We start from the raw sequence: 23,874 nt of genomic DNA, 5'->3' as shown, positions 1-23,874 counted from the left end.
GGGGAAAGACTGACAGTATCATGACCATCCGGAATTTCATCTTTCTTACAAAACTGTTCAAGTAACTTAGGTCTAGAACTGGCCTTAGGTCTCCATTTTTCTTTGGCACTAAAAACTTTAGTAAATTCCAGATCCTCTTTTTCTGGTGGGACCTCTTGGATGACTTGAGTGTTCAGAACATTCTCTCTCTCTTTCTGAAGTGGCCACTTCCATTTGACAGGGTGGACCATTGGGAAGTCTTTATGGGGGTAAAGGAGGGTTTGGAAAGGATGAAGTAACTTCTGGTTATTATCCTTTACACCCATTTGACTACAGTGATGAAGTCCAGGCTGTAGGACGCATGGATAAGTGCCCTCCAAACTGCCACCAGAGTGTAGCAGTCTAGCCACTATTTGGAAGCGCTGAAAAGGCTTCAGGAGTAAGGACCTCAGAAGCCTTAATTTTGCAGACCACCTCTGCTCCTAGGGCAATGTCCATTATATTAGTTGCGCCCTCTGCTATGGGGGAGGGGAGGTATTCTGTCTCCAGAAGTGTCAGGTAAAAAAACCTTGGGATATACAGAACCAAATTTTCTTACCTCTTTTTTGATTCTTGGGAAGGGTCCTTTGAGGAGTGAAAAAATGTATCCTTATGGTAGAAAGGGACTTGCTTTTCTTTTCGCTGTCCTTTATTTTAGAATGAAAGCGGGTTGATCTGTCATTAGGGGAATTCAAAAAGGGCAGCTTAAAATGTTCTGTGAAATCAGAGCCTCATTCAAGCAGGTCTCCTTATAGATATACCTGTGCCGGCTGCTCTAAATACACCCTCTGTATCATTAGACATAAGGTGAATAGAGATATTAGACAAGGACTGGGCGGTAGCTAGCTGTACATGAACAGACTTTACTTGATTTGCAGGCATGGTCCCTGGGAGAGATGTGGAGATCTCCTTGATCAAATCTCTGAAAATGTGCAACATGTGCCAAATAATTCAATGCCCTCACTGAGAAAGTAAATGATATGCACACTCACTACCCAAATCTGTGCAATGCATGAGACTCCCTATTCGGTGGATGGACAGAGGAACTTTCTTCTGCTAGTTCCTTCTTAGTGGCTGTCATTACTATCACGAAATCCACACATGGACCCTTGCTCCAATGGGAATGACTTTTGGGAGCGACTAGGAACTTGCCTGGTTTCTTAGGGATGGATTCTGCTGTGTCCATCTCCTTCCTAGTACAACCATAGTGGAATGGGCTCTAACTGAAGTATACAGACACTTGCCAGTTTAAAGATGAAGTCCATCATCTCATCCATGGGCGGAACTAACAAAGACGTAGATGAGCCAGAACAAAAAGCCTTGCTAAAAACTGACTCTTCTAGAGAAAACACATGGGAGGACCCCCCCCCCCCATTTCTATTTAAACAGATCAAGGATTCCTCTGAATGAAATGTTCTCAAAGGAGGATTTGGGGAAACCTTCTCCTTCATAAGTCAATATCAATGGTGAAAGACTACTGAGGGGAATCTAGGTTCCTTCGTTTACACATATGCTTCCTATGTAGCTCCTTAGTGGGATGCTCTGGGGAGGACTCAGAAGGTGAGGAAGTCTCCTCTATAGGAGCCGGTGCAAGACTTTTGGTCACTGGCTGTCCCAATTGGACAAAAACACTAGGATCCGGACCCTGGGAAATCCTTTTGGGGAGGGATGGATCTGAACTCGAGAGGGCAGTCTTCTCTTTAGAATGAGAGAGTACTCTCTTGAAAGCTGAACTCATTAGAGATCCAGGAAGCACTGCCCTAGGAGCAGAGATCCTTGAGGGAGGCTCAACCAGGGATACTGCATGGCTCAGATCAGAGGCCGACATCACAGCAGAAAGTGCAGTTTTGTAAAATCTTACCATAACAGTAGAGGTCCTTCTCTTCACTGCTGCAGTATTCTTCACCTTAGAGATCTCCTGCCTAGGACAGCCACATCAAAGCCTTTAGATTCTGTATGTTCCCTGTACAGGATTGTAGGGCATAAAGGTGACATACGGATGTAGTTACCCAGAAATGAACTGCCCCATTACAGAACAGTCTCCATAGGACAAAAGATGGCTATGCACATTCAGAGGGAGAAAATGCAGATGGAAAAAAGTGGGCTATCAGCCAGGAGAGCAACCAATGCAAAGTTCAAAAGAAAAAGGGGGGTGGGGTGGAGGGAAGTACTGAATATTGTGACAGTGAAGAGAAGGACATCTACTGTTATGGTAAGATTCTACACAACTGTGCTATGTCACTCTACATCACTGTTGCAGTATTCTTCACCTTAGGGAGAGTACAAAAGCTCAAGCAAAGGAGCGGAAGGTGTAATGCTGGGAAGAGTCCTCAACAATCCAATGCAGGTTGGCCCTAACAAAACCTGATCTGGCCCTAGAAACCACATCCAGTTTATAATGCTTAGTAAAGGTATGCACTGAAGACCTAGTAGTAGATTCAGGTATGGAACTGGTGACCAAACCATTGAAGACAGCACCAGAACTACCAACAGCCTAGTAGAATGGGCTCTAACAGAAGCAGCCAGGCACTTGCCATGAAAAGAACAACAAAATAAAATGGCCTTATACATCCAAGAGAAGATGGTTTGCTTAGAAACAGCAAATCCAAAGTCCTGGGATGAAAACAAACAAAAAGCTGGTCAGACCTATAGATCGCCTTGGATAAATATGTGAGCCGTCTGTGCAAATCCAAGGTATGCAGGACCCTCTTACTAACTGACTGAGAAGGAAAACAAAGGGAGTTATACTACCTGATTTAAGGACAACTCATTAACAACCTTGTCATAAAAGAAGGATTAGTACAAACAGGCACCCTGTCTCTGTGAAAAAACAAAAACGTTGGAATGGCCATAAAGGCTGAAGCTCAGAAACCTTCCAAGCAGAAGTAAGAGTAAGCAAGAAGACAGTCTTTGAGATACATGGTTGCAGAGAAGCTGAAACTGCAGGTTCAAAAGGAGCCAGAGTCACTTTTTTTACACAACAAAATTAAGGTCTCAAGGAGGAGGAACAAGCTTCCTTAGGGGGCCAAAGATATAAGATGCCCTTAAGAAACTGACCTCAAAATGAGAAGTCACAGCAGGATTCAAAGCAGACCAGCAGAAATAGCTGACAAATTGGCCTTTCCAAAAGAATAGGCCAAGCCAGACTGGAGCAATTGACACAAACAGGAAAGAACTAGAGAGAGACCCTCACTAAAAAAAAAGGGTCCTGGCTATGAGTATGGTATGAGACAGAAAATCTTTTCCAGCTGGACATTACAAGAATTTCTGGTTGCGGGTTTTCTTGCCTAATATAAAACCCTGAGCACGTCCTCGGACATTAAATGCCTAAAAGGGATCAAAACCCTACCACCCACAGTGTCCGTTGTAGAGTGGACAAGCGAAGATGGAAGAGAGATCCCCTGTCCTGTGTGAGGAGATCCGACTAGTGAGGTAACTTGTGGTGACTGCCACTGGCCAGATGCATTAAGAGGAGGAACCTGTGCTGTCTTGGCCAAAAGGGAGTCACTAGAAAGATTTTGAGGGAGTCCAACTGAATCTTCTGCAGGACTCTTGGAAGTAGAGGGGGGGGGGAGAGAAAATCCCTTTCCAAGGAAAAGAGCATCAGTCTTCCATGCCGAATGGCATGGCACTCTGGAACAGAAAAGATGGAGCTGCCTGTTCAGAGGAGAAGCAAAAATATCTGAGGAATACCCCATTGATGGACTATGGCCAGTGTGAAGCATCTATTCGTGAACCTGTGCTCTGGATCTGCTCAAGGAGTCCGCCACTAGACTGTGCTCTGAAGGAACATATACTGCTTGAAGAGTTAGCTGAAAATCGACTGCCAGATCCCAGGTCTCAAGACCCAGCCTGTAAAGAAGGTAAGACTCTGACTCTCCGCTTGTTGACATACCACATCACTGTAGTGTTGTCTGTGTAAATCTTCAGGGGGCCTGAAGACATCATGGGGCGAAAAGCCTGAAGGGCCAGAATCACAGCTCTCATACCCTTGATGTTGACTTGGGTCAGACATCTGATGTTAGGGGGCAGACATCCTAATCTTTCTGATGACCACAGGAAGCCCCTCCCCGCCCCACATCTGAAACATCAGTGAACATTTCTTGAGAAGGGACATGAGATTGAAAAGACAGGCTTGGGCTGAAGGCAAACTGCTGAATCCAGCACTCAAATTTCTGCTTGAGACAAGAAAGGAGAAGCACTTTGTAATCCAGAGGATGACATTGCTGAAGCCAAAATGACCTGAGGTACCATTAACGCTTCCCCATATGCAGTCTGACAAGAGGAGGCACGGGAATACAAGAAGCCACAAATCCTAGGGCTGAAGAAACTCCCTGGCTGGAATGGCAGGTAGAGGAAGACACTAAAAGAAAGCTATCAAGGACAAAATGCTTCCCCATATGCAGTCTGACAAGAGGAGGCACTGGAATACAAGAAGCCACAAATCCTAGGGCTGAAGAAACTCCCTGGCTGGAATGGCAGGCAGAGGAAAAAGACACTAAAAGAAAGCTATCAAGGACAAAACATTTGGAGCTGGAAGAGAGGCCAACACTGGCACTGTCTGAATCCTGCAGCCCAGATACTCATGATCCTGAGGAGGAGTCCGGACGGAGTTTTTGGAAGTTGATAGTGAACCTCAGACTTTGAAGGAGAGATATGGCACTCCACAGCCTGTCACAGGCAACTGGGACAAGGTGTCAGAATCAACAGGTCATCGAAACAAGGAAAGATATGAACACCTTGGAGACTGCAAAAAGCAATTACAGGAGCTAGGCATTTTGTGAATACCTTTGGGGCAGTAGAGAGGCCAAAAAGCAAAGCAGAGAAATGAAAATGAGAGGAAGAAACACAAAAACTTAATGAAAAGAAGGTGAATAGAAATAGGAAGGTAAGCATTCTTCAGTTCCAAGGACACCAGAAAAGCCTGGGGGCAGCAACAAAGGAAAAAAGGTTTGAAGAGAAAGCATCCGAAAGGAAAGAGCCTTCAGAAAGGTGTTGAGCAAGGAGAGATCCAGAACAGGCATCCAAGTGCCCTCCTTCCAAGAAACATTTTGAATGGAACCCCTTCCTTATTTGGGAAAAAGGAACAGGGTGAAAAGTACCCTAGTTCACCAGGGACCTAAAAACCTTGAATCCGTGAAAAAGGAGGGACAGACTTCTACATTATGAAGTAACCCTGATGGATGATGAACAAAACCAAGAATCTGATGTGATGAGATGCCAGTCTGGAAGTCAGAGCGACAATCAAAGATACAAGGGAACCTGGCCAAGGGTCGGGGGCAAAATGTCAGAGAGAGAGAGAGAGAGACAGAGAGGCTTATCAAATAAAGGAGCCTTCTGGGCCACAGGAGCCTGGGAAGACTTATCAGCAGGAGTTTGTCAACCACTGTTCCCATCTTTAGTGGCCTGACAAGGATGCCTGTGAACAAAACCCACTTAGTAGGATAGTCCCTCTGGAACTTAGGGATGGGGGATGCAAAAATATCTTTAAAGTCCTACAAAGCTTTACCTCTCTCTTGGAGACAAACATATCAGCAGAAGCTTTCCCAAAGAGATTTTTTATTATCCAAAGGAGCATCCAGCAGCTTGGCCTTAATGTCGTCAGGCAATGACCGAAGACAAAGTCAAGAATAATGCCTCATGACAGACCTGAAGGCTGCAACTCTGGAAGAAGCATCAGCAGCATCACAGCTGCACTTGATAGAGTGGTGAGCCACCAAAGACGTAGGACCCAAAACAGAAAGAGAGGACGACCTTCCTTCAGAATCAGGGAGGTCAGAAATAACCAGACAAGCCTAAACAATCAAAGCCAGAGCTTATTTGATCATGTGGGTCTGATAATTAATGGCTCTAATGGCCAAGGTGGGAGCAGTATAGACTTTCTTTCCTATCCTCTCCATGGCTCTACTGTCCTTATCCAGAGGCAGAAGCTTGGTAGAGGGCAAAAGCTTGGAAGATTTGTCAGAGGAGACTTGACACCACAGCAGGATACACATGAGGACACAAACAGGAATTGACAATCCTCAGGAACCTTGTGGAACCTGTCAGATTTCCTGGGAGCAAAGGGCTGAGAATCCGAAATTTTACAGGTAGTTATAAAGGTGTCTAACAAAGTCAACAAAGGAGGTACTCTAAAAGGTTTAGGTGTGTCAGCCTTAAGCAATTCATAATACCTCTTCTGGATATCAGACACCTGAGAAGAATCCTATTTAAAGTATTCCATCATCCTGGCTAAAGTGTCCCCAAAAGACAGACATCTCCTCCAATGGAGACTCAGGGCTAATGGATTCCTTTTCATCAGAGCCATACGCCAAAGGAGAAAGTATCTGACAAGAACAAGTCAAAGACCCCTCATTAGACTCAGAATCCTCAGAGGACTCAGGTTCCCTAGGCCTTTTAGAAGTAGTCGAAGACCAAGGTGGAGTAGGCACAGAAATCCCTGGTGGAGGCTTCACGGCTAATAAGGCATTAAACAGGATCTCAGTAAACTCATGCCATTCCCTTTAAGAGTCCTTAGGACAAATACAAGAATGCTAGGTCTTCTGCTTTTTTTGGTAGGGATGTCAGCCCTGACAAACATTGGAGGGTCTAACCCCTGATGAGATTCAGAGTACCAGGCACCTCTTCCATGACCAGAATCTGCAGAATCCCTCTAGGGCCCTATGAGATAATAAACTGTGGTGCCCCCTTGACATCCGGAACAGACACCTTGAAAGCCTCAGAGGACATGCGAAAGGAAGGATCCATGCCAGCCTCAGACAGGGTCAGGACAAAGCAATCTGATGTCAACACCAAACAGTTTACAAAGCCGTCATTCTCTTCTACAGAGATATCTGGTGGAGGATGGACAGCAAAAAATATTCAGTTTGAGATTTCTTGCTTAATAGGAGCACCTCATGGTTAACTGGTCCCTCCATGCCACCCTGAGTCAAATGTTTAAGCTAAATGGCCAGGAAAGACAACCAGCTCCCAGGAGTCCTAGCCACAAATGCCTTACAGAAACTACAAATATGTTTTGTGGGAAGCACCAAAAAATAAAGCCACTTTTTGTGACCTCATGGGCAATCTGTCTCCCACAGTGACACTTTTCCCTTCTTGGATGACGAACTCCAGGTAACTGACAATAAGAATGAAAAATTAAAAGAAGGCCTCAGTGAGACACTTATCCGATGGCTAGGCATCAGCATAGCAAAGTGCGTTAAGACCTATGATCAATAATGGCATTCAGACTGGCGTCGAAAGAAGTGTTTGGTAACTGCATCTATAGGTCACCTTTATGCCCCACATCCTGTACAGGCAGCATGTGTGTGACAAGAGGAGCATGCAAGATCTAAAAAGCTTTGGTACACCGGCTCGATGTTGGGATATCCTACGCAGGAGATCCCCAAGGTGAAGAATACTGCAACAGTGATACAAGACATCTGTCTAATGCCGAAGTGCTGACAGGGAGAAACACCTTTCTAAGACCTTTGTTCTGAACCTACCCCGTTGGAGTCTACAATGGCCATTCAGTTCAGAGATTCAGACAGCTCTGAACCAGTCAGAGCCGTCCTAATCACAGAACTTATTGGCATTGAAGACCTAAGCCTAGGCTCCGATATAGACTTGTTTTCAGATGAAGTTTGATCTAAGGGCTCCAATTTGAAAGGCCAGAACAGAGAAGGAGCAACAACTGAATGTAGGGAAGAAGCCGTTCCCTTGGCCATGGCAGAGATCAGAACCTGGAGGACCCACAACTGGACCCGGGTCTGAAGAAACCTCATCTTGTGCAAGTCTGCTTTGGTAAAGTTCCTGGAAGAGCTAGCTGACCATAAGGGGATCACTCCAGTGGTTTTACTCGACAGAGGCACTGGGAACCAAGGTCAGGTGGCATGAAGCCAGGGTAATCCTATGGGCTAGGCTTGTAAAGGCTCCAGGGCCATTAGCCTAGTATACACCTATAAGGCTGAAGCAGCAGAGGGAGGTCTGGAATGACTGCAATGCTTTTGTGTAGGACTGGTGAAAGAAGCATAGGAGAAAACAGGCTCCAGTGAGAACATCAGATGAGTACTTGATCTGATGATTATTGTATTTGAGAAGAGCACTGGCTCCAAAGGTTTAGAGACTTTAGAAGCCAGAACCCAAGAAGACAAATGGCCTGGACGGCTTCTTTGTTGAGGTTTAAGACTCCTCCTTTGGCTTTTCAGCAGATTTCTTAGAAGAGAGGGTGTTGAGGAAGGTCAAGAAGCCCTCTCTCCCACACTGGCTGGCGTAAACCCTTTTAAAATGAACTTGTCTCAAGTTTCAACAATGGCATGTTGGCCGAAGGCTATACAAATGTAGCAGGAGGTGTACAAAAGTGAGGGGCCTAGACAATATACACATTTACAGTGTAAATCAGAGTTTGGTAACTTGTGGGCACAGACTACACACTTTTTAAAACCGGACGGTTTGTCTGACATCCTGGAAAAAAGGAAAAATGAGATGCAGATATTATATTTTTTTTTTTGGCAGCTGACCATTTTTTTCCAGTAACAGTAGAAATAACTAAAAAAACCTATGTACATGTGGGAAAAGAGGCTCAATGCCTAAGGCAAAGAACAAGAAAAGAGTTTACGGGAAAAGCAGAGGATAAAGGGAAAAAAAACAATCCTTACTGAAAAGTATTTAAAGATATATAACTATACATTGAAAAGAAAGTACAGTTTTGTACCTACCATAAATGTAGATGTCCGAACTGGATAGCATCTGCAGTCATAACAACTGGGTTGTCCTGTCGTCAGGCAGCCCTTCAGTCGGCCGGATTCCAAAGTCCGGGTCCGGCTTCGGCTGATGTCGCACTTCACCCGACGTCATCTCTGTTGGCCGTCGGGTATAAAGGCATCAGCCGACGCCATTTTCCTCAGTGTTTCTTGCCCCAGATGCCAGTAGCCCTCTTGAAGGCTAAAATTTGGATAAATGCCAATGTTTCCAAAAAGATAGAGGTAAACACAAAAATAAGCATGTATGTACATATATACAAACAAATACACCATAAAAGACTCCCCCCCACCAGCTAGCTATTAGGAGGGTAAACACCCTAGGAGTACCACAGAGGGGAAGGAGGGAGGGTAATCCTGACTGCAGATGCTATCCAGTTCGGACATCTACATTTATGGTAGGTACAAAACTGTACTATGTCCTTCATGGATGCATCTGCAGTCATAACAACTGGGTAGAATACCATAGCCAACTAGGGGAGGAGGAAAAACTAGATTATGGTGTGTTTAGGATCCCTTGCAGTACAGCAGTGGCAAACCCTGCTCGGGATCTGGAATATAGAGGCAAATTATAATGCTTGGCAAATGTATGCACGGAGGTCCAAGTAGCCGCCTCAATAATGTCTTTGGTTGCCACTCCTCGTAAGAAGGCTGTGGAAGTGGCTGTTGCCCTTGTAGAATGAGGTCTTATGTTCTGTGGAATTGGTTTTCCATGGAAGGAGTAACAGAATCGTATGCAATTTCCTATCCATTTGGAGATTGTCTGTTTGGAAATAGCTTTTCCTTCCCTTCCTGTTGCATAGGCTACAAAAAGCTGGTCAGTTTTTCTGCTACTTTTTGTTCTGTCCAAGTAGTAGCGTAGCTGTCTATGTACATCCAAGGTATGCAGTATTCTTTCCCTCTGTTTTGTGGGTTGGGAAAGAAGGTAGGTAGGTGGATTGCCTGGTTTAAAGACACTCTGGATACCACCTTAGGCATAAATGTAGGATTAGTCCTCATGGACACTCTATCTTGGTGGAAGATTAGGAAGGGTTGTACTGCCATTAGGGCCTGAAGTTCAGAAACCCTCCTGGCTGAGGTTATTGCCAGTAGGAAGGCCGTTTTCCACGATAGATGCTGTAGGTCTGCTGTTGCTGCTGGTTCAAAGGGTGATAGTGTCAACTTTTCTAGCACAAAGTTCAAGTCCCAAGCTGGCAATGGTGGTTTCCTTGGAGGTTTTACATTCTTGATTCCTCTGAGGAACTGCCTGAGTAAAGGGTGTGAAAAAACAGGTGGATCAAAGCTGTATTCTGCTGATATAGCTGATGCATGTATCTTGATGGAGGAGTAGGACAGGCCTGAATGTAGAAGTTCGGCCAGATACTCCAGAATGTTAGGCATATCTATGTTTGACACATCTTTTCCTCTTTCAGTACTCCAAATGACAAACCTTTTCCATTTTCCTGCATAGTTCCTTCTTGTTGAAGGTCTGCGGGCTTCAAGAATAATGTCTTTAACTCTTTGGGAAAGTTCTGGATTAGCTGCTGCTATGTGATGTTCCATGCAGTCAGTTGCAGCGTTTTAGGTTTGGATGCATGATGCTGTAGTTGTTCTGAGTTAACATCAAAGGCATCAGGGTATTGGCCACATATTGTTCGAGACATGCTCCTCAGCAGTGGGTACCAGTGTTGTCTTGGCCAGTTTGGAGCTATCAGGATTATCCTTGGGCGTTCTTCCTTGATTTTTAGTAATACCTTGTGTATCAAGGGAAGAGGTGGGAATGCATATGCTGTTAGGCCGTTCCAGCTGAAGGAGAGCGAATCCACTTTCCATGCTAGTGGGTGGAATGTCCTTGTGCAGAATTTTTTGAGCTGGTGATTGAGAGGGGAAGCGAATAGATCTATCTGAGGCATTCCCCATTTCTTTGAGATGGTCTTGAAGATGTCCGGGTGTAGCATCCATTCGTGGGCATCCGATGTGGTTCTGCTTAATATGTCTGCTAGAGTATTTTCTTTTCCCGGTACAAATATTGCCTGTAACTGGATGTTGTAGCTGAGTGCCAGGTTCCACAGCTCCAAAGTCATTCTGCATAGGGGTATGAATGAGTGCCTCCCTGTTTGTTGATGTACCACATGACTGTGGTGTTGTCTGTCCTTATCATCAACTGGCCCTCTTTGAGAAATGGTCTGAACTTTTGGATTGCCAGTTTTACTGCCAGCATTTCTTTTAGGTTGATGTGCAGGTGAAGTTGATCCTGCGTCCACAATCCTTGCACGCATTTGTCCAGCATGTGGGCCCCCCATCCTAGGTCTGAAGCGTCTGTTGTGATGGTCTGGTTTGCTTGACATCTGCGAAAGGGTAGCCCTGGGTTTGACTGGCATGCTTGAGCCCACCATAGGAACTCCTGTTTTAAGCATGGGATTAGTGGAATTTCTGTTTCTAGGCTGTGTCTGTGTTGGGACCATAAATTCTTTAGGTACCACTGTAGTTTTCTCATATGTAGTCTGGCAAGTGGGACCAAGATTATGCATGATGCCATGAAGCCCAAGGCCTGCAGTACTTTTCTTGCTGTTAACTTGTTCTGTTTTGTTAGTGCCAAGAAGTAAAGAGGGAGTTCTTTTTGTTTTTCTGCCGTTAGGAATGCCATTTGTTTTACTGTGTCCAATTCCGCGCCCAAGAATGTCCTTGTTTGGGATGGTATCAGCCTTGATTTTTGTAAATTGACTGTGTATCCCAGTGCTTGTAGCAAGTAAATGACCCTTTGTAAATCTGTTGTCAGCTTGCTTTTGTTGTCCCCTTGTAGCAGGCAGTCGTCCAGGTATGGGTAAATTTGAATTCCCTGTAGTCTGCAGTGGGCGATTACTGATGCCAGGCATTTTGTGAATACTCTGGGCGCAGTAGATAAGCCAAAGGGCAATGCTGAGAATTGATAATGCTCTGATCCTGCAAGAAATCTGAGGTATCTTCTGCAGATTGGTCGAATGGGGACGTGCAGGTATGCCTCCTTGAGATCTAGAGTTACCAGCCAACACTCCTTGCCCAGCATGGGAAGAAGTTGCTGTAGGGTCAGCATTTTGAATTTTGGGACAATGATGTATGTATTTAAGGTGGACAGGTCGAGAATAGGTCTCCAACTTTTTCCTTTCTTGGAACTAGGAATAGTCTGGAGTAGAATCCCTTTCCTTGTTCTGTTGTTGGCACTCTTTCCACAGCTCTCATGTTTGCTAACTGCATTATCTGTTGTAGAGCCTCTGTTTCTTGATTTGGAGGTAGATTTGGCATTCCTCTTTTGACTGGTAAAGTGTGGAAGTGGAACCGGTAACCTTGATCTATGGTTTGTAAAATCCACTTGTCTTTTGTGATATAGTGCCAGTTCTTTGAAAATAAGGTTAATTTGCCGCCTAATGGAGCTGCTATTTGTTCCCTGGTAGGCGGATTTAGAGTTAAGTCACTGTGGTTGTGTTGTTGTAGTGGCAGTGGTTGTGTCTGTGCCTCTGTTGTTACCTTGCCACTGTCGTCCTCTGTAGGCACCTCCTCTGGATTGGTTTCTGCCTCTGGAGCGTCTATTCCTGCCCCTTTGGGATCTTGTGGAGTCAGGAAAGGACCAATTTTTGGCAGGCCAGTTCCTGCTAAACCTTGGGGGTTGAACCTGCAAGAAATCTTTAACCGTTTGAACAGATTTTGCCTTTTCTTCCATTTTCTTCATTACCTGCTGGGCAGGTGTACCAAACAAGCTGGTCTTATCCATAGGAGCATCTAATAACTTAGCTTTAACATGATCCGGTAAAGCTTGTTCCTTTAGCCATGCATGCCTTCTTATCACTGTGCCAGTCATGGCTGATCTAAATGAAGCCTCCAGTGCATCATAGCCACATTTTAAGGAATGGTTACTAACCTGTTGTATGTTATTTACCATATCTAATACATATTTCTTATCAATAGATTCATCAGAGGATAGCTTTTTTGTTAACTGATCAAGCATAAACTCTTGGTATTGTATCATGTGAAACTGACAGTTTAAAGCTCTAGCTGAGAGAGTAGCTGAGGTGTAGACCTTTTGCCCCATCTGTCTAATGACCTGGCTTCCCTTTCAGAAGGAATAGGGTTTTAGCTGTGGTCGGCTACTGCCCTGGGACCCTGGGATATAGTTTCGGGTCTGCAAGTGGGGCCTTGTAAAGGTGGTGATGAGTGTCTGGTACCCTGTAAAATCTGTCTGGTTTGGCAGGGGCTGGAGGTAAAGAATCTGGTGCAGAGCAGACATCATTGAAGGCATCATCCACCACAGAGAGAACAGGAGGTATAGCTAAGGGCCTGTGCTGTGGAAGGTGCAGAAAGGTCCTAAGTCTTTTTCTGGAGTCTGAGAAATCCTGCTGCTGCCATTGGAACTGCTCTCGCATGGCATGTAAGGTTTCCCCAAAGGAGAATTCTTCTGGTGGGGAAGCAGCTGGAATGGATTCTTCAGCATCTGAGTCTTCAAAATTGGAGAAAGGAGCCTCTGGCTGGTCTGTTATGTCTGATTCATCGGCAGAATCAGAGGACACAGGCTCGGGGGGCTCTGCCCTAGGTCTCTTCTCTGGGGCTGAGAGGCCCTGTCTGGGTGAGATTGAGATCCCTAATTAATGAAATTAAATCTTCTGCCAGAGTAAGCATTTGTGAACTAGAAGAGGGCCTGGTTGTAGGGGGTTTAACAGGCACTGTTTTAGTAGTTTTGGCTGCTTTAGCCCTGGCAAAGGCCTTAATGGACATGGCTGCTGGAGGCCTAGCAGCACCACGTGCTGGGGTAGAGACATCCAAGGGAATGGTGTCTGATAAGTCAGTGGCAACCACCGTAGTGGATAAAATTTCTGAGGCCGATTCAAGAGAAGTAGCAGGGGCCTCAGTGGTAGTGATAGATTCAGCTGTACTTTGATCAGTTTTCGGTTTCGGCGCCGAACCGAGACACTGATTTGCTTAACCATGGTTTCGGCCGAAACCGCGGACCGCGAGTGTCGGTCTTTATCTTTGCGTTGTTTAGCAGTTTGGGTAGTCGGAGGATCCAACGGCATAATATACGCAAAATCAGAACCGAAAAACTGTTCAGCAAACTCCGACCGACGCCTAAGCGTTCGTCGGTTGAATGAAGCACAAGCCGAACAGGCTGCTACGTCGTGGGCTGGGCCTAAACAAGGCAGACAATAAGAGTGGAAATCTTTATGAGGTATTTGTTTCCCACAGGTTAAACAATTATTAACTTTTTCTGACATCGGCTGAGGCAAGAAAGAGTCCCCAACGGGGTACTTAGCTTTAGAAGTCTTCGAAGTAGTATTCGGTAGAAGTAATCTCTGGATCCGACCGACCGGCACTTGCGAACAGCTTCTGCTTCGGGCGCCACGTGGCAAGAAAGACTGAGGAAAATGGCGTCGGCTGATGCCTTTATACCTGAAGGCCAACAGAGATGAAGTCGGGTGAAGTGCGACATCAGCCGAAGCCGGACCCGGACTTTGGAATCCGGCCGACTGAAGGGCTGCCTGACGACAGGACAACCCAGTTGTTATGACTGCAGATGCATCCATGAAGGACATCTACTATACTGTAGTAGTGAGCACCCAGAGATATGTTCTACACTCGTGGAAGCTAATGAGATCTGAAGTAACTGGGCCAATAAGAGAATTACGGGTATGGAGAGGAGCCCGAGCACCGGATTCAAAACTTGAAAAGTGGCAGAAGTCTGATCTGAGTCAGATCCGAAGACCATACATTGAGGAACTGACAGAAAAAGATATCAGATCTGTATTTAGACATTAAGAACACTCTTGGTGTACAGGACAGTCTAAAGGGTAAGGTGGAGAACTGATGGTGTGACCCAGACGCACAAAACTTTAAGAAGCATTTGAAGCCTGCATAAAAGATGCTTATCATCACTTCCCTATTTAAGTCTAGTCTAGCCATGAAATTACATTCCGTTCGAGGAAGAAGGGGTAACAGGGTGTGAAGTGACATTTTGAATTTGGGCACCATGACAAACAGGTTTGGGAAAGAAAGCTGGTCTTCAAGCATTTTCTTTCTTTGGCACTAGAAACATTATCCTTGAATAAAAACCCTAACCACCTGGAAGAAGAAACTTGTTTGATCACTCCTTGGGGCAGCATGTGATGAAAAAATCTGGAGGATGAGGAATGGCCCCCTAGTAAAGAGAAATTTCCTACTACTGCCATCTGCAACCTCGAGGAATGATTTTCAGATCCCACTTGTCCGAAACAATCTGTTGCCAAAGAGAAAAATGGAGATTCAGACCTTCTGGAAGAAAAAAGGGGCCAGAGTAGAAGGGGTTCAAAAGGCGTCTTGAACAGTCATTCAGACTTGGGCTGTCTTGGGGTTTGGGAGGTTCAAGGATTTTTTTGGAGCCCCCCTAGCCATTTCTTCTTCAACGTCTACTAACTTGTATTTTCTCGAGGGCTGAAAAAGATTTCCTTGATCGGCTAGCCTCACTTTTTGATCACCTCTGCAGAGGGGCCAAAACACAATCTCTATTCAAGGAAGAATTTAAAGTCTTATTTTTATCATCACCTGGGAGTTTTAAGAATACAGTCATGTAAACCTACTCAAAAAAGTACCAGTGGCTATACCCCTGGAAGAGATATCAACAGAGTCAGAGTCACACACACACACTGTAAACAATGGGTAGTGATCTGTGCTAAAAGCAGATTATTCCTCACAAGAAACTGCAAACAAAGCATTCCTCACACTTTCACAAGTTGTCAGAATATACCTGCAAGCCTGACAATTTAAAATTCTGTAAATCAAAGTTGCAGATATATAGACTTCCCTCATACCAATCAATAATTTCCCATCCTGATCAGAAAAAGAGTGCAATTGGAATTGACCTTTTTAAGAGGCAGCTGGCCAACTATCAGGAAAACTGCAAGGAATAAAACATCCTCTGAAGTAGATAGGAGAGGAATGGGTGTACGTTCTGCAAAATTCTTCTGTAACAATGCAAATCCCACTGAAACACTGGCACAATCTAGTTAACAGTCTCAGAGATAGAGAAACCTCACAGGGAGAATCAGAAACTGAACTCTCCTCAGTCTTATCATAAATATGAGGGGGGAAAATGTATCTGTACCTGCATCTTCCTGTTCAAATTCAGAATCTTGAATTTCTTTGGGAAAAGAGGAATCCCTTTTTCTTTTACCAGATACTATTTACAAGGATCGATAGCCTAAATTAAATCCCGAGTCAGAACCAGTCAACTACTATCCAATGAAAACTGTAGAACAGTAGATGCATGCTTGGTTTTCTGTTTCTTTTTGACATTAAAAATTGGGTCATCTGTATTACTAATGGCAGCAGCAACTTCCCCAGGGATGGGCATAGCATTCTGACAACAGTGAAACCTCAACTGTTCCCTCTCCGTGAACCAAGAGTCTCCCCCTCCCTTGCCCATTGAGGGGACCCAAACAGCCAGAGAATGCACGACTAACTCTTGGTCCATAGTGGCTGTAGGCATTGCAAAGGGATCCAGGGGTAATGGATGAATAGTCTGAGGTCAACAAATGACCACAGCAGAGTCACCCACCTGCGGTAGAGGCAAATGGCCAGACTGTGTGAGGGTAACGGCTGTTTGCTTATTTTTTTTCTTTTTGTGGTTGAAAGCAGAACAGACCATGGGGCTGGTAGTTTGCTCCATTGTCAAGCCAAAAATGTTGACTCTTTCCTAGGGAGGACAAGCAGCACTTGCGGGTAAACATCACCAGTCTATAAGTTTTTTCACAGAAAAAAAAAACAGTAAAAATCACTTAAACACGATACCATCCCCATAACACTACAGAAAAAAATGAAGTTAATTTACACCATTTTTGAACACAAAAATAAACTGCTCTGTTTAAAAGGATGGTACAGTCTTAAGACAGTCCATTAAAACACTCCTAGCTTTAAAATGACTGTCCTGAAGAGAAAAGTAATAAAATATCAACAAAACTGAGAAAATTGAATTTTATTCCCCAAAGAGAATTTACCTGCTCAGCAAAGGAGCACACAAGCCGCCCATGAATTCTCAAAAGCCTCAGAGGGATGTACTCTTTGGCAGCAGTAAAGCTCTTACAGGTTTCACACTCAAATTGGTCTTTTCAGTCAGCTCAAGTTGCCTGACAGTTTGAAACACAATAAGCACCACAAAGGACTGGAAGCTCTTCATCTGTTATATCCTTGTCAGGATATAACCCATATAGCTAAGGCTATTGCAGCAGTGATCAATATGACATTTCCAAGACTTAGGTTATTGACAGAAGGATTAAAGAAAGTTTAAGCTACAAGACACAGGTGCTGCTGGAAATCCATCCATCCACAATCCATTTCTCCCCATTTTTGCACATGGTTTCAGGGTGTCACTTCAACAGTGACAATCCTTCTAGAGCCAAGTTTCACAACACTGGGTAGCTAGCCCTGCCACACCAACAAATTAAACAAGGTAAGAAACACAGTTGCCAGTACTACTAAAATGCTTCTCCCTGAAATGAGACTATGCTTGTCACTATAAATCTGTTTTACACAGTGGCATATGCTAAAGTAAAAAAAAAAAACACACCTTTTGTCATTACTAGTGCACACATCTTACCTACTGTTTTAGAATATCATACCTGATGTTGAAACTGTGATACATCTGGGAACACTGGAACCTCCTTTTCTAAAATCTTCCACATATACTCGAAAGAGTGTGACCACTTGTACACAGTAAGTTGCCTGGGCTTCTACATCATCCAGCTTAGCTATAGAAGCTGTTGTTTCAAAACTCTGCTTCTAAAATGTACAAATTAGTTCAGTAATCAGCATGGATACAAACAGGAATACTATACTTGGAACACTGATAATTTTTAAACTATATTCTGCAAGAAAGATTAGTAATAAGAGTTAAAAAAAAAAAAAGTATGTGCCAAGGCTTATGGCAAACTACCCCAGAACCCTGCAGCAGTTGCAGCAGGTTTTACTTTTCTTAATTTACTTTTACGTTTTACAAATACTTGTTATACTACAACACAGGCTTGCACAGGTTAATAAAGCCACACAGTGTGCAGAGAAAAGGCTTCTCCAGACGTTTCAAATGTCCATACCTTTGAGGAGCATTCTCATTTTCATGCCCAAATTTACCCTTGTACCTGATGTAGGCATGTCCCTATTTTCAGGTTTGATTTACCACTTCACACAATTTTCTGAATTTCCCCTCATCACGTGATTTTTAAAGTTGTCTAGTGCATAGATAAAACACTACATGACCAACCTGCTAGTGGCAACAAATAACCTGCTAGTGGCTAGAATAAATTTAAAGAACAAGGACACACATCTTGCGTCTCTCTTTTTCAGAAACAAAAATACTTTGTGTGCCAAAATTTTGCAATACAATCAGTAAAGTCTACAAATTTAACAGTCTCTTTGACAATGTGCTTATTTTCACATCATTTTTGTCAGACTGTTTTTTAAACATGTTTCTGAGTAGTATCCCACAAGTCTACTGAAAGCAGGAAGAGTTTTATGCTGTTTACTATACATATTTTATGATAACTAGATGTCTGGATTTTTGGCTGGATGCTCCTACTTCTCAAGGGCATTTGTTCCTAATTTCAATGTCTCCAGGTTGAGGGGTTTGGGGCTTACCCAAGGCAATCTACAAAGCTAAATCTCTGGTGAAGGTGGTACAGATGTGAAGGGAAATAGTTCAGTGCATGGATGAGGTGGCATGCTCATTCAGTTACCCAACACAAAACTGCTGAACTATTAAAAGAAATCAAAGAACACATTATCATAGATTCTGTGTATGGTTAAGTGCAATAATCCCCCAACAAACATACAAAAAGGAATAGACCATGAAAGTATGAGGGAGAGGCTACTGCCCTGCCACTGACAGAGGTACAACGCAGCCTTCTCACCAGAAGTGCATGGGTGAGGAAGAGCTGTTCTAGCCAACTGCTGAAAAAGTGTCTGTGTGTGTGTCTCTGTTGGGGGGCATGGCAAGCTCAGACAGGAAATAAAAGCTAGAAAAAAACAGATGAGTATGGAAGTCGGGAGAAAACTGTTGCTGTTGTCAGGCTATATGTGGCAGCTGGAAGGACACATGGCATTCACTGCTCACACGCCAAGTGAATGAGTTAGACGAGGACTCATCTTTACATAGTTACATACTGGAAATGGGAGTGGGAAGAAATTACCATCACAATGAAAACAGAAGGCAGAAGTGGCTCCAATCACTACCAAGTTGAATGTGGAAGCTGAAAGGGAGGTTTGACCACCAACAGACTGTGCATGATAGTTAGAAGAGGCTGTGACTGTCATTATGCTATATGCAGATAGAATGAGGAGCTGCCAGACCAAATCAGGGAGTCCGGAGTGGATCAGATCACACAAACTGATTGTGGGCGTTAACAAAAGGCTCTGATCATTGCTAGAGTGGATGGGAAAAGGCTTAGGTTAAAACATCTCAAGGCCTTCAACACCATTCACAAATCAGGTATTATAGACAAGCTCACCAGCCTGAACATAAACCCCTATGTCACGAGATGGGTTGCCAACTGGCTCATGGACAGAACCCACATAGTAAGAGTTACGGGAGCTAGGTCTGACTAAACCGGTTACAAGTGGCGTTCCTCAGGGCTCAGTCCTAGGACCCCTCCTGTTCGGCATATATTTCTCAGAGGTACAGGCAAGCACAGGAGGACTATGGCTAACCAAGTTCGCAGACGACTGTAAACTAGGGGCTATAATTGACTCTCTGGCTGACACAGACTTCCTCCAAAAGGGTCTCACTGAGACAGATACCTGGTGTCAAAACCATGGCCTCAAGCTAAACGCCAAAACGTGCATAGTCATCCCCTTTGGAAAAAACAAATTACCCACAAACTACCACATAGGTGAGTAGCCCCCTAAATAGGAAGATGTAATAAGGGATCTGGGGACCCAAGTAGATAGTAACCTCTCCTTTGAGGATCACATTGCCAAAGTGGTTAGAAAATTCTTCTATGTGGCCCACCTAATCACAAAAGGGTTTGCATCCAGATCAAAAGAGGTCATTGGGCCCCTCTATGCATCACTCATCAGACCCATCATAGAGTACAATGCCCCATTTGGGATGTACCTTACAAGACACCTGAAAGACCACAGAAGTACCTCACCAAGAGGATCACTGGCCTCAAGCAGATGCCCTATGCAGCTCAACTGAAGAAACTCCAGCTGTACTCAGTTGCATACCGCCTACTCAGAGGTGATCTCTGCCTGACATACAAGGCCATGTCCAACCCAGAACTGATGGACATGCTCCACCTAAAGAAAACCATATCCCCTCGAGCCACACGCTCCAGGGATCTAAACCTCACCACAACAATAAATAGGACGTGCTGGAGGGATATATTCCTGTCCCAGAGACTTCCCATGCTCTGGAACAAGATTCCAATCTACATTAGGCAGAGCTCCTCACTAACCCTCTTCAAGAGAAACCTTGACGAGTGGATGGGAAACAAAGTTTACCCCAGGGATCACTTCAATGCTCTGCTGGACAGAGGCACAGGGAACTAATCTAAGGGGGCGGCGAAAGTTAACACATTCCGGCTAGGCTTATAAATGCCTTCGGGCAGAGAGCTTGGTAACTACCTACGAACATTTGCAAGGTGAGAGAGAGTCTGGAGGGAGCTTGCATTACTTACAGGTGTAGTGTGACAGGACAGACTACAAGTGCTGACAGAGCAGGTTAGGAAGCAAGCCAGCGCCTCTGTAACCAGATGATAACTGAAGAAACAGAATGGTATTATGCTGGGGAGGGCTCTCTCTTTTTGACAAGAACAGTAACTCTTAAATTAACAGGAAGGGCCCATACCATTTAAAAAGCATCCTACAAGCTCTGCTGGCATCACCTATTTAACAGAAATGTTATATTCAAGTTTTTTGACCACAGTAGTAGACTAATCCATTATGGACCCATTTCAGCCACAGCCAGGAGCAAACAGAGTAGATATATATGTACAAAAATGGGCAACAAAGCCAGATACAGATCAGGTATCAAGTATAGAGTAGCAAAGAGAAGTACTTTAGCAAACATTGAAACTAATTAACCACAAAATGACAGCAGACTTTACAAGAAAAGTACTGCAGAAGTACAACATATTCAAAAGATGTAATGAGTCTGTATGACAAAGACAGAGAAGTTGTAAAAAGTACACTGCAGTGAAATTACAGTGTGGTGAAGCAAACTGGGGATTGTTCCAGAAGATTTATCAATAAACTATACAGAGGGCAATTTAGAACCAAATTTAGCAGGAACACCAGGCTGCTTTTAAGAAAGATTGCTTCTCTTGAAAGAGTAAAATGTCTCTTTTCTTCTTAAAGATCACAGGTCAGACATGATACTACAGAGGAAGTGGCCACCATTAAATAGGCCATTCAAGACAGGAAATGTAGGTCACAGAATGAAGAGCCTTTAAGGCAGGAAACACAAGTAATTCAAGGGCAAGGCTCTCTAACAGCTCCCTGATACCCAAGTCAAAAGCCACATCAAATGAAAAAATGGCCAATTGATCAACTTACTGAATCTTTTTCCTCTCTTTTTGCTGTGGATAAAGGCTCTCAAACTTATTCAACTTCAAGGTCAGTGTGCCCTGCAGCAAGGTTACTGTTGAAAATGGTCCCTCAATGAACATGTGCCAGAATAAAACTGTGATTCCAGGAAGATGTCCTGAGAGCAGAAAGATATAGACAAATCAGGTTTGTTGACAGAAGTGGAGAAATAGGTGTGCTTTATAGTACATATGCCTTTCGTGTCAAAGTTATCAAAATTGCCTTCAAAAAAAAAAACCAACATGCAAGATGCAAAATAACCAGGTTGCCTGCCATATTCTCATGCAGACAAAATTCATGGTCAAGTGTTCTGAGAGGGGTGACAGCTTCTCCAAAGCACAGTCCATTAAGCTTGACCGATATCATGTCATGACCAAGTGCAATGGGTACTCTGGTTTCCTCCCACATTCTAAAGACATGGGTCTGGAGCATTTCTCCCCGGGCCACCACTGAAAACAGGCTCTGTGGAACCTAGTCGGACTTTCCCGGTCAACAAATGTTAAATAAATAAATAAATGAGTGTTAAACCTGGTGGACTTCTTTGAGACGGTCACCAAGGCCCTGGAAGAGGGGAAATCTGTGCACACAGCCTACCTAGACTTGGCCAAGGCTTTTAACACTATCCCCCACTTAGGCATCATTGACAAAAAAAACCCAGCTAGGTATCAGCCCTTATACTGTTAGATGCGTCACTAACTGGCTCACCAATAGGACACAGTCAAAATAGGGGAATCCACTTCTAACAGCAGACCGGGATCAGTCCTAGGACCTTCTACTGTTTGGAATCTACTTCGACGTACAAGCAAAAACTAAAGGTCTGTGGCTGACAAAGTTTGCTGATGACTGCAAACAATGAGCAGTTACAGAATCGCCAAATGATGTCAACATCCTACAAGAAGGTCTTACCAAAACAAATGATTGTTGCCACAGTCATGGCCTTAAACTCAATGCAAAAAAATGTATCATCCCTTTCAGTACGAGTGATGTTCCTGCTAACTACCACATCAATAGCAACACCCTAAGTATGCACTCAGTGGTGAGAGACTGGGCACACAGGTTGACAGCAATCTTGCCTTTGATCACAAAGTCTCCCGCACTGGTAAGAAGGGCATTCTATATTGCTGATCTCATAGGTAAGGGCATTGCCTCCAGAAGAAAAGAAGTTACAACTTCCTTGTACTCTTCCCTCCTCAGCTCAATAATGAGTAAAACACCCCCTTTTGGTATGTACCTTTCCAAGCACCTGCAGCAATTGCAGTGACCACAGAGGTTCCTCACAAGGAAAATTCAAGGTCTTCAGCATCTATCCTATCAGGATAATCTGAAATCACTGTCACTTTATTCTGTTTCACACAGACTACTCAAGGCGATCTCTGCCTTGTATACAAGGCAATCTCGGACCCTGCTTTATTGGAAATGCTGCATATCTGCAAGTCAAATGGTACACAGGTTACTTGCTCTAAAGACCATAACCTGGTATGTGACATTAACAAAACCTGCTGGAGGGACAGATTTGTCTCCTAGAGGTTACCACACCTTTAGAACAGACTCCCACTTCATGTCAAACAGAGCACCTCATTGTCCCTCTTCAAATGCAATCTGGACGATTTAATGGGTAACCGTAAATTCACCCTGGGTGTTCCACCGGAGTCTGTGGAAATAAGCGTAGAACTTGGCTAGGCTTGTAAGGGCCCTAGGGCCGTTAGCCTAGTAAAGTCCTATGAATCAAAGTTATACCTATAACTAATACAACACACCTATAATCTTTACATTAAAGATATAAAAGGGTTAAGAAAAAAACAAACACTAGTAATAATTATAAGAGAGACTTTCACTTACTATGGCAATACAGAGCCCTTGGAACACATGGCTGAAAAGTTCAGGCAGCAAATGAGATCTGATGTACTTTAGTGGACTGGAAGGAATTATGGGTAGGGGAGGAGTCAGAACCTTGGATCCATAGCTTTAGAATAAGACACCGAGGTTGGATCCTTGGATAAGACAACCCAAAGTCTGAATCAGATAAAACCACACATCGGATCTACTGCATCTAAAACAGAAAGCAGGCTACAATAAAACAATGAAATCCAAAACCAAACATTGGCAACGCATCACTCATAACTACACGAGTGTCATCATCAAAAAGATCTACTTACTGTTATTTCTTGACTGTCAAGAGTTTGGGGAGATACCCTTAAGCTCAGCCTGTATACAACTAAAGAAAAACTAATGTCTATATTGTTGGCTTTGCTTAATCATTACATTCTTGCAGTTGCTACCCCAGGTTGTTCCTGAAAATGGACCACTGCGATCAGTGCACACTGATCAATGAATCAATTATTTTTTTTCAAAATTTTGCTACATTTCTAAAATTGGAAATGCAAGTAAGTGCTAAATTAACAGCACCAGCACTTAAAATGTTGGAGTTTGTGGCATTTTTCCCGAATTATTTTTTTGTCCAACTCTGGAGAAAAAGTTGAGAGGTATGCAGAGCATCTCACACAACTGCATTTTCTTTGGGAAGGAATCTCCAAACAGTACTTGTAACTTCTGTGTAGAAAAT

General features: G+C 43.9%; 1 protein-coding gene across 1 annotated transcript in view; it reads right to left on the bottom strand.

The window, feature by feature from the left end:
• The window catches only part of IFNGR2 (interferon gamma receptor 2), a gene marked incomplete in the record, with an annotated part of 238,908 nt that overhangs the window by 131,606 nt on the left and 83,428 nt on the right, over positions 1-23,874 (bottom strand). The window contains 1 exon segment of the mRNA XM_044072944.1: positions 17,354-17,513. Coding sequence (XP_043928879.1) covers positions 17,354-17,513 — 160 coding nt within the window.

The sequence above is a fragment of the Protopterus annectens genome, chromosome 5.part1 (genome assembly GCF_019279795.1).
Source record: "Protopterus annectens isolate FY-2018-M chromosome 5.part1, PAN1.0, whole genome shotgun sequence".
Classification (NCBI taxonomy): domain Eukaryota; kingdom Metazoa; phylum Chordata; order Ceratodontiformes; family Protopteridae; genus Protopterus; species Protopterus annectens.
The sequence above is the reverse complement of the archived record's forward strand: the minus strand, read 5'-3'. Positions and strand labels throughout refer to the sequence as shown.